Here is a 12,407-nt window from a genome sequence, read left to right as displayed (position 1 = left end):
AAATTAAATACAATGACATAATACTTGATTTAGGTAGGCCAATATCACGTATTTAAGTACTTAATGAATGCACATGGTAGGACTTCTCAATTGCTTAAGTAAATCGGTCCCATCTCCACATGCACTTCTAAATCATTGTTGATGATCAATGTAATAAGTATGTATTATGTTTTTGTGTTTGATTGTTTAATTATTTATTTATTTATTTATTTATTTATTTATTTATTATTATTATTATTATTATTATTATGATAAAAACAGATAAAGTTATACAACCTATAGAAAATTAGTGGGAAGCCGAAATACAATCTGGGCTCCCACTCCTCTAACTATAGAAAAGCTGATCCTAGTAAAGATATGAGTTGCAGCACGTGCCCCAATATCCTGAGTCTTCGAGAACTTAGGATCCGCTTCAACAATGTAACAACCTCCTTTTATTATTATTATTATCATTATTATTATTATTATTATTATTATTATTAAATTTTGTAAGAATAATAACAAACCATCCAATATGCATATTAGTTGATGATTTTCTTAATTATTGGGATATTTTTGTGGTGAATCTCAATAAATGTAAAAGATACGACTATCAAAATGTATTTATTAAAGTTATTAGGCCAGGGAAAAAAAAAGAATTAAAAGCCCTTATGTGAGTTGTACCCACATAACACAAAAAGATATCACTATAATTCTATAAAGTAAGATTAATTAGAAATTCACTTAAAAATTAAAGGATCTGGTACATGAGAAGGTTTGGCGTGAGACTTGACTCACCGTGAGTCCAACATGTCTTGACAATAATATTCTAATATATGACAATAATATTATAATATTAGACAATAACAATCTAATACCTTTTTTTTTTTTTTTTTTTTTTTGAGGAAACAATCTAATACCATATATACAATAATAATCTAATGTTTGACAATAATATTCTAATACCAAATTATTATAATCTAATACAAAACAATAATAATCTAATACCATACAATAATAATCTAATGACACTGACAATAATAATCTAATACCAAATAATAATAATCTAATACCTGACGGCTGACATTAATATTTTAGGGCTTATTCATTTTCACAACTCTCTTCATCTCTCTTTTGATTACTTCTTCTCCATTATATTATTCAATTCAACCTTCTTTTATGCATTAATGGAGGTTGAAGAATCCACGATTCCTCCTCCTCACAACAGTCTTATTATCGATCAACCCCCAATAAAAAAACCCTAGAATTCGGCTATTATCTTCAATTTTTCTCCCTCAAAGCTGAATTCATTCGGATTCAAATCCAATTCAGACATAATTCTCTCTGCTATTATTCCCTTATTTCGACCATCGCATTGATGCTGATAATTGGAATTTGATGGTGAAAACAACATTGGCGAAGAAGAGAAGGAAAAATTGAAGCACACAAAGAAGAAGGTTGAATTGAGAGTGAGAATGGGAATGGGAATGGGAATGGTACGGTGTTGTGAGTGTTGTTCATGGCGGCAGACTTACAGTGAGTCTGTCTCACCCAAAATTTATCGTTTGTTACATAACATACTTTAATTTACATAAAATTAAATGTTCATTGAGTTGACCTCGCTATTTTGCATCCTAGAGGTGATCAAAAATGGTCCAACCCAACCCAATTTAGGACGGACTCTTTGGATGGTTCAAAACTTTTTAAATTCTTATGACGGGTTAAGACAAGCATTTTAAAGAATTTTAGCTAAGCTATATTTTTACAATCACATTATGTTATTGTTGCAAGATGTATACAAATTGCATAATTTAAGTTTTGTTGCAAGATATTTTGATCTTTTGCAGGTCTTTCAATGTAACTTTATGAATGTTTAAATTATTTTGTTTGAAACATTCAAAATACAAGAAGAGTATTCGCCCGTGTTATCATCGCTGATGTCCAATTGGTTTCCCTTACAACGCTTTTCCATCCCCACTTTTATTCTTTACTTGATCTTCTCTTTCAATTATTTTGTTTGAAACATTCAAAATACAAGAAGAGTATGTTTTTTAATGAGTCTTTTGGTTTGATTCCAGATTATTTTACTAATTTAATGTGATAAATGATTCCACACATTTTGATTTATATTCAAATTGCTCAAGTGTATCATCAATTTACTTTATTTTTAACTTTATTTTTTTTTTTTTTTTTTTACATATGCTTTGAACAAAAAATACAAACTATATTAGCGTTCAACACAAAACACATACAAATAAAGAGATTAGAAGAAGCCAGCTGAACTGAAAGATTTTCGTATTACCTTGATAAAAATTCATACTACAGGATGTAAAACAGAATTACAACGCCTGTTAAAATCAAGATGTTGCGAGTAAAAAAGAACTGATGTTTTTGCCCATTAAAATCAGGCAACAAAAACATCATTCCTTATAAAGACTCCCAAAATTTAAAAAACACAAGAGCCTATGTATCACTATTTATAAAGAAAATGGCCATTAGCGGGTGCTAGTATAGGCACCACAGCAAAAATATTGGCCATAATCTATTAAGGAGAAAAAAGCCTCCTTTTAATTCTAAGATTCTCTTCCTAATTTCCTGAAGAAAATTTTCCTAGGAAATTATATCATTTCCTTGGAATTTTTGTTGGCCTTTTCTTTTTTGAAGTTAGAATTGTCCTCCTTCAAAAGTTTGACCAAATTGCCAATTGCCAGGAACAATGTTGTTACTAGTAATAGTCCTTCCATCACTAGAAGTAACTTGGAATGAGAGGCTTTGCCCATTTAATAGAGAATTGCTTTGCCAATTTTGGCCCCAATTCCTTGACATGGGTTGCCACCCGGTTTTCGAACCCTTGATCGACACCGAGTGGACGTCACCGGCACCGGCAACATTAGTGATTAGGACCAAGTTGAAGTAGGAGTGTCCATTGATTGTGAACCTTATTCCTCCCTTTCTTACACAAGGTACCCTGAAAATTTATAGCATACCATATTAGATTACTAGAATTATATACCCCAAGAAACAATTGGCTTAAATAACCCTTTATGCATATTTAAATACCAAATATTACCCTATTTGGGCGACTAGTCATAATAACAAATTTCAATAAAAATTAGTTTTAATCAGTAAAAATTACTCCGTATTTTGTTGGTATAAAATGTTTATAAATGATTAATGTTTATTTAATGAATTTCCTTTAAGCCACTCATCAATAACGATCTACGTAGTATTAGTATAATCAATAATAATTGGTTAATTAAAAAAGGTCATTAAAAATCTAATGAAGAAAAAAGGGCCTAAGGGTCATTTTCATTACTTTTCTTTTCAAATTTTTTGTTTTCATTTTACAAGAATGTTCCTAATCCCTACTTGGCTACTTGCATCCCAAATTCAACTTAATCATATGAGTGTAGCCCCCTTTTTCAAGAAACATTTACTACGTAACATTTATCAATTGAAATATTAAAGAAAAATACTCCGCATTATTAGTACTCTTTCTGATCCTTTTTGTTTTTATTACTTCAAATTTTTATCTCATGAAAAGATTTCAATCATATCAATTAAATAAAAATAGTGAGTACATAAGCAAAATATAAATAAAGATTGTACCTTCTAAAAGAGACTGGAACAATTCCAGCACGATATTGAGCAATTTTCAAGTAAGAAGGCTCAGCCAAATCAAAATGTTGTAGAGGAGGGTTGCACCATCCACCATTATCATTAGACAATGCATAATTTGGTGGGCAAAAATTGGTAGCAGTCACTATAATACTCCCTGCTACACACCATTTTGGGTCGTCATTGCATTTTAGTTCGTAGCAAGCTCCACAACTCATTCCACTGTTAAATAACGCGGTACTTAGTGCCGCCGTGCTAGTCCCGTACCCTTGGCTGTACAAGTTTCCATATCCACATGCTCCCCCTGCATTTTCGTTACGTTAACTAATTAGATACATATAAATATAAACTATACGTACTCCCTCTGTCCCAAATTAACTGTTGCAGTAGTAAAAATCTGTACAGTGTCTACATTTACTAATTACTAGTAAAAACTATTGCATGTCATATTGTATTGGTTTTACAATGTCAATGCATCGTTACTTGTTTTTATTGTAACCCTAATTTATTTGTCAGTTTTGGTGACTTTTTGTGACTAATAACTTCTTAAGACATGTGCATGAACATAACAGTAGTCAACTGTCAACTAACGACAATGTGACAATTAATTCTGAACAACAGCATTGGTTATGAATGTTGGTAAATAACTTGTGTATATGAGTATGTAACATAATGCTAAACGTCTAATGTATAGACAATATATATGTGAACTTACCCATTGTGCCAGAAGCGTCACCTCCACCGTAAAATGTGGCATGGGCATTCGTCCAACCGGCGTCACCGTAGACACCGCGAAGGCATATATTAATGACAAAGACGAAGAGGGAAGAGGCCAACATGGTAGGAGAAGCCATATATTCTTAGTGTAAGAGTTTTAGTTTTGGGAGGGAGAGGGAAAAAAGAGAAGGGAGAGTTTGAAAGAAAATGACTAGAAAGCTATTTGCTTTGCTTTGTGGTAAGGAAGTGGTAAAAGGTTTTACTTATATAGAAACCTCAAGGCTATAGGTTATGTGGGGTAGTGATTAACTAACCTATTACAAAATGACAAAATCACCATCAATTAATTGATTAAAAAATAGCACCAACTTAAATTGAGGAAAAATAATAAAGTGGTAAGTTAAATACCTAAATTGAAGAGTAAGCCAACCTAAAAAATATAAAAAAATTTGTGTGCTAGTAATCTTGTTTATTTAATGATTTAGTTTAGTTAAATAAAGGGATTTGTTTTAGCAAGGTTGAATCTTGCACATGGAAGTTGTCTTAAGTAGACTTACCAGGCCAAACTGCTTAACGTCAGTTTTCTGGTCCAGGGTCCTACTTGCACATGCACTTTGTAATTTGTAAACTGTCTCTATTGTTTTTTTTTTCCTCTCATTTCTATTTTCTTTTTTGTGTTAGTTGTTAAAGAATCTAAATTTTTAGGAGACTTAGGGCTGTTCTGATTTTCTGAAATGAGCTGAATTGGACTGAATTTATTGGAGCTGAACTGAAGTGAACTGAATTGAATATTTTATGAGAGAAGGAAATTAAAAACTGAATTGAACTGAACTTATTGAAACTGAACTAAACTGAACTGAAATTAATCTAAAGAGAACAGTCCCTTTTTTTTTTTTTTTGAGTTAAGAGAACAGTCCCTTAATCTATGGATAAAGGTTCAATTTGTAATTTGATTGTTAATTTTGTAGCAATTTGATATTATTATTATTATTATTATTATTGTTATTATTATTATTGAAATTGAAGTATACCTAATGATGTGACAATAATAAATGCTCAAGGGACAAGGATTGCTTAAGATTGAGTCCCATAATAATAAAGTTCTAAGATATGATGTTAAAAGCAACAACAACAAGATCAAAAAAGTAAAAAGCTATATAAAAAAATCAAAAAGGTGATCTAATAACATGAATCTTATGATATGTTTCAATTTCGGTTTGAACTTTTTTCCCCCTAATTTGAATTTGAATTAATGAGTTTTTGTGATAAATAAAGAGTAATATTGTAATATTAATTGTCATAAATCCTGAGAACGTACGTAAAACTAAAGCAACATATTTTTACGTCGTGCACGATATCACTTATCCATTACGGTTTTCCTTTAGAATTAACTTATATCGAACCCCTAAACCTGGGGAAGCTAAGACTAAGAGATCGACGGAAGCACCAATCAATATAATTGGACAAATGAAATTGTTAATTGTTAGCATGTAGTTTTGATACCAATTCGTGCAGCAAAATGGGAATGTACATGGCCGTATATAGTTCAATTCCGTCACCTTATTCCTAAGTTTGCGCAAAAAAATTGCAGGCGAAAAATTTGAGGTTAATAAATTGACGGTGAGGCAGTCCAAATACTAAAGTATTCAACTTGTGCAACAACGATAAGTTGATAACCATTAAACCCCATCATCTATCGGTGCTCAAACTCTGTGACATCTTTAAATATGTCACTTTAGATTAAGATCTTTGGAGTTACCATAAAATATGGGTCCAATTCAATGCTAGACTAATGTATAAGCCTAACAAATTAAAATAGTAAATGTTCATTTCTTTTACTGACTTCTATGTATAACTTAATACCTCATATCGCAAAACATTAAGCATGTCGGTTGTAGCTCAAAAAGTAATATGAGGTTGTGTTAAGGTATACACAAACGTCTAGGGAAAGAGTTGAATTAGACGATAATATCTCAGTGTATTGTGTACTGTGTTTATGTCGTAATTGGTTTGTTTTCCTAATACTTCTATTATGACGTACAAATAAATACTTTGTATCTACTATTATTGCTTATTTGTGAAAGAATGACGTATAACCATCAACCATGTGATGAAGTAGATTTTAAACTTTCTTTTCTTTAGCCATAAAGGCTGCATATTCAAGCTTTATTACTCTATGCACATTATTGTTAAAGTTTAAAATCCGATAAAAAGATTTAACTAATGGATACCTTGTAGGCATGTAGTAAGCAAGAAAATATTAGAGCCAACATATGTGACTCAAAACCAAGTCTTTAGTTCATATCATCATTCCTTTTAGACTAAATTAGACAACATTATGACTCAAAACTTTGCATACACATAGCTTTAAGTTTAATTATGGCATGAGCCGCATGACTTTGATTTATCGGTTTTATCCCAAACTATATTCATATTCATGTGGTAAGGGTCTGTTCTCATTGACTGAATTCAGCTGAACTGAACTGAATTCAGCTGAACTGAACTAAACTGAACTAAACTGAATATTTTATAAGAGAAGGAAATTAGGAGCTGAACTGAACTGAACTGAATTGTGCTGAACTGAACTGAACTGAATTGAACAGAACTGAACTGAATTGAATTTCAATGTAAGAGAACAGGCCCTAAGTCTATATATATGTAAATACTTTAACCAAATTCAAACTGATGAACGTAGCGTAGTAGTGTAGTACAATAGTTAGTGGTAGCCTAGTAGATTTTGTTATAAAAATAAATATAGTTAGTTGAAATTTAATTTATTTCATAAAAAGTAGTTAGTGGTAGTTAAATGAAGAGAAAAGAAAGGTAAAATAAAAAAGAATAGGTCTACGTTAAAAAAGGTGTGTCCGACCCAGAGTCAAAAGGAGAGCATCTTCTAAAATATTTCTTGGACCGACTAATCCGTGAACTACCTTTTTTCAGCATACAAATATAAAATATTAATATATATATATAAATAATTAATACAAATAAAAAAAATAAAAAAAAAAAACTAAATAATAATGCATGTGTCCACTTGTCTAGCTTATACACAGTCAAATGTCGAATTCTGGTCTCGTAAGAAATGTAATTATGTGCTTAATTAGCGCCTTGCATTGCTCCCATGCCGTAAATTGTCTCTTCTGTAACTTTTATTGTGTTCATATGATGTATGGAGTTTCACATCCTCAATTGGTACAAGTGAATATCAACTAATTTGAGCCTTGTTCTTTAGAGCTGTTCTGCTCTGCTAAAATCGTAACTATTCTGCACTGTCCTGCTTTGCTCTACTTTATCCCGTAGTGTGTAGAAGTTTAGTCCTACTCTGCTCTACTGAAATCTGCTCTGCCCAGAAGCTCAAAAGAACAGGACCTTAGCTGGTTAAGTGTAGCCATGTAGGGATGTATGGATGACTTAAAATAAAGTGCGCTCATGGTTTTTTTTATATACTGTAATTAGAAAAAAAGCTCTTAAGTCCTTTTTAAAAAGGTACTCGTAACATTTAGTCTTTTGAGCCTTGCGTAACAATATGTGCACAACTGCACACAAGCACAACAGTGTAGTTTAGTTACAAAGTTACAAGGTAACACGAAATATGTAAATATGGAACCAAGGGAGTAGCTGAAGTAACTTCGATTCTTTTAGTCAAAAGAAAGAAGATATGATGAATTTATCAATGCATGTATTGATGTATGTTTTTTTAAATAGAGTTGGCAACTGTGCTATGTAGCGTTGTGTTCTATTCGCTCTTGTAGTACAAAACTACGTATAATGTAGGATAAACACATACTATGAGTCTATATGATGAGCTGATCAAGACGATCTGAGTGATAAACTGGTTGGTTTTGTGTCTTATCAACTTCGTGTTATTGCACAATAATTTAGTGGTACTCATATTGTGTTAGCTTAATAGCTTTGAGTTTGTTATCATACTAGGTTATGTCGTGTAGTGTCATGTCAAACACTATTATTGACTTTATTTTATACCAAATACTACTAGGTAGTACTTAATTAAATACATGTGTAATAATATTCTATACTTCATTTATATGACTACGTGTTTAGAAATTAGTAGGAAAGGACCTATGTAGTATATTGAACTAATGAAGGTACATTTCGTACATGCTGGTGTTTGAAATTGATTACATTTTCAAATATTCTCGATAGTATAATTTTTATGCATTCATAATATAATCATAACCACATGTGTTACAACAGAAGCAGTGTCCCTTTTAATCTGTAAGATCAATCGTAGAAGAAAATGCAAGAAAGGCCAACATCTACTCGATCTCTCTTAACGTGCATAGCTTAAATTGTGGCAATAAATTAAGAAGATCTTTCTTTGATCATGCATCGTTCAGGCTTTAATTATAAGTACAGAAATATGCATGCACAAGAAATTTGATATAATAAATTATATTGTTCATTTTACAATAAAATGAGATGATATACAAATAATACAATATATCTTACAAACTAAAGAATTTTTTTTTTAAGAGAAGGGTTGAATTGGATATATAAACTTTTTTGAGAAATCAGAAGTCTTAATCAAATTCAAGAGTTTACGTTTTATTTTTCGAAGAGTTGTGGTTTTTTGGCATCTCTTAATAAATCTAGTACAAGATAAATATAATATATAATTGACGAATACACTTGTTAATAATGCAAAATTTTGACCATTCATATTCAATTATCTATTAGTAACTACGGAGTAGCTAGTAAAATTATGAAATAATAATGTGTTGGAAATATACACTAAGAAATCTAAAAACATCTAATATGAAATTTGTATGAATGTTTTAAGATACAAGTATGATAAACGTATATTGATAAACGGACCTAGGCCACATCCGCCATAAGAACTTTTTACGACCAAGGAGGTTTCACCTCAACTCCATATGACAAAAAGGGGATTAGCCCTTTAGCCTTATTAAGTGGACATAATTAATCCCATGATCTCAATAATTTTCACTTTTACACTCTTTTAATATTATATTAGACAATACATTCACTCATATGTGAGTTTGCATAGACTCAACACTCTTCCTCACATGTGAATTGTATAACTAATATATTTTTTTAAAAAAAAAATTTGATTTGATCGGATTCGATTTTTCTAAAATGACTCTGTAGTAAGTACAAATAACATCTTATACGCTCGTAAGAATCATTGATGTCCAATTCATTTCAATAAATTAAACTAAGTTCAAGTACATGGAAATCAAATAGCAAGATTGAGCACACCCCTAGTAAGACACTCAAGTTATTCAAAATCCAATAAATGAACCACTTAAGATCTAAAAATCAGGGATTATATGTACATACAATTATTTTTCAAATTATCAAATGTATAAGTGGAAAGGACAAAAAACCAAAGGTTCCGTAAGAGCACAAAATGTGCAACACAATTTGCAACATATTTTTGTCATTTACCATAAAGTCCATAATCACATATATATAGTCAACTACTATCGGTGGTTAATCTCCGAGTATTAAGTGTCGGTAATTACAAGTTGATTAATTCAATACTCCAAAACAAAGAAATTAAAATATGGTTTGTTAGAAACTTGATTAAATCTCATAATTAAATTAATGCTAAGGATCAACAAATATTGTCATACTTGCAATAATGTTCGTTCAATTAAGAGAATACATGTGGTAAGATCCTAGCAACAATTTCAAGAATTTACAAAAAGATGTGCCGTAGTTAATACAGTTACTTCGTTACTTAATTAACACACCTCTTGTTAATTTAATTACTCCCATTAGATTTGCTGATTATATATATGCAGCTAATAGGTCCATAGCCCAACAAATTATAGATCGTGTGTAATTGAGATTAGCATTAGCTAGGTACTAACTTCAATTAACTAAATTGATTACACTTGTTTTTTACAGTGCGTGGTTGTCTATTATAAGTAGTAATAATGATAATAAGCTAGAATTAGGGTTGATTGAGTCGAGTAGGCAAACAATGAGGTTACATGCCATTCATATTCCATGAGATTATTTACTCCATATGGTAATGAACCACGACTGAAGGTTCAAGGATAAAGGTACGATTAGCCTCTACTTGATCTTATTGTGACAAGTATTATTATTTTGCGATTCAATCAATATACAATCAAAGTTAATTTTACTCTAAACTAAAAATTACTAGGTTGGTTGAATATTAATGCTTACATAATTTTAAACATTGTAACCAATAATGAAGTTCACACTAGCTTAAAAGGAAAGCTAACCCGATTGTTCAAATTATCTTATTACTCATGATTTTCAATTATGATTCTTGATTACACATGCAAAATGTGATCAAAATAAATAAATTATACAACAAAAATTGTTAGACAAAAGCTAATAAAAAATTACTTACATTTCAAGCGTACTCCCTTTAAATTGCTACATCGTAAATTAAACTAAACGTTAGTAAGTTCAAAAGAATATAAATTGAATGAAAAGAATTAAACTAAATAAAGTATAGTATTACAGCATCTTTTCAAATTGCTTGAAGGAGAAATGATTGGGAGTATTAAATATGTAAAATAGAGCTATTTTTGCGTCTAATTTGGTGCCCGAAATCTTAGAAGAGGTTTCGTACTTATAAGTTAGATTGCGGAAGAAAAAAAAGGCAGAAAATTTTTGTGACACAACAAAATTGCCGATGGCAATGTGGCATGACATTTAGGAAATTTTCATGTGATTTTCAAACTTGTATAACTTTTGATATGTAACTCGTAATAAGGCATGTTTACATATGAAATATCACTAGAAAGATATAGAAGTCTACTTTCTAATCCAATTGGAATTAGGTAAAATTATTTGTTAGAGTTTAAGACCTGCACGAAACAGTGCAAGGTTGTTAGTTTTGGATCGGGCTTATTTTTTAGCTCATATTTTATTCGTTTTAAATCAATTTTGGGCTTATTCGTTGGAAATCTTATTTCAAAACATATTCAAAAATATACAAGATTTTCATAAAAGTTATGATTCACATAAATCAGATTGATTGGTAAACGAGTATGGGCTTAAATGGTTTAAAATTAAATCAGTTTAGGGTTAGGCTAAGCAATTCTCAGATGCGATACGCAACCAGACAAATGGCGGTGAAATGTCACTCATCGGGTTTGGGTTAGGAATGACAAACAAAATATATATTACTTTTTATTACTATCTCTCTCCTCTCATGGTCCCCACCCAAACCCACTACTACTTTTTTATTATATTTTTTCTCTCACATATATTACTTATTATTACTTTTCAATAAACTATTAACCCCACTATCTTTCTTTACTACCCCACTTATCTCTTATTTTATTTAAGTCAATTAAATTGCCTAAAACTATGTGCCGGTCAATATGTATCACTTAAAAAAAACACGGAGGGAGTAATGACAAATAAAACATAGAATAGCCACACCTATCTCTAATAATGCTGCTAAATTATTGAGTAAGGACCTCGGACGTCCATATTTGTGCTTATTTCCACTGCCTCTAGATACACGAATAATCAATAAGTCAATATGCAATTCGGTTTAACTTCACTCTTATTAAGGAACCTACATAGTAAGTTAGAAACATGAAAGACACTTGATGCAACAAACATAATATTCCATACCAATATGCCATTGAATCTACACTGACAAACAAACATTAGAAATCAAAAATTAATGCACATGGGGGGGAGTTGGTTTGAACTGAATTGAATTTGCATTAAATTTCTATGCTCCTTCACTTAGCCTTGGATCCTTTAAGTAGGGTCCTCTTTGCACCGTTTTTGCCCTTTGTTTTAAGGGCAAAAACATGAGGATGCAATTGCTTGTCTTTTGGTTTTTAGGGTCCATCTAAAACAAAGTGTAGGGCATATATACTTACAAACAAGGGCTTGTGAAGAGCAATTTCACCTGGGACCATCCTTAAACAAACAAGTATTTGAAGTTGGGTCAAAAATATTCAGTCTGCCTCCCCCTATGTTTTTGGTCCCATGACAAGAAAGACACATGGATAACTAAATGTGGAGCTTTGAAAACGCAAGCTTTGTTGATTATTTGAATATTGAAGCCACAAATGTATGCAACTTTTATGCTTTCTTCTTTTAGG

At 31.1% G+C, this 12,407-nt stretch overlaps 1 protein-coding gene across 1 annotated transcript; it reads right to left on the bottom strand.

Annotated features, from left to right (window-relative positions):
* Positions 1 to 2,257: 2,257 nt before the first annotated feature.
* On the bottom strand, positions 2,258 to 4,558 carry LOC145593706 (expansin-A8-like). The gene is made up of 3 exons (XM_081650031.1): positions 4,313 to 4,558; positions 3,589 to 3,901; positions 2,258 to 2,947 (listed from the first exon to the last, which is right to left on the bottom strand). The coding sequence occupies exons 1-3, from the start codon at positions 4,449 to 4,451 to the stop codon at positions 2,644 to 2,646; spliced, it is 756 nt and encodes a 251-aa protein (XP_081506157.1). The 5' UTR covers positions 4,452 to 4,558; the 3' UTR covers positions 2,258 to 2,643.
* Between the last annotated feature and the right edge of the window lie 7,849 nt (positions 4,559 to 12,407).

This window comes from Chenopodium album, chromosome 19 (genome assembly GCF_948465745.1).
Source record: "Chenopodium album chromosome 19, dcCheAlbu1.1, whole genome shotgun sequence".
Taxonomy (NCBI): Eukaryota; Viridiplantae; Streptophyta; class Magnoliopsida; order Caryophyllales; family Amaranthaceae; genus Chenopodium; species Chenopodium album.
This window is presented reverse-complemented; position numbering and strand designations above follow the sequence as displayed.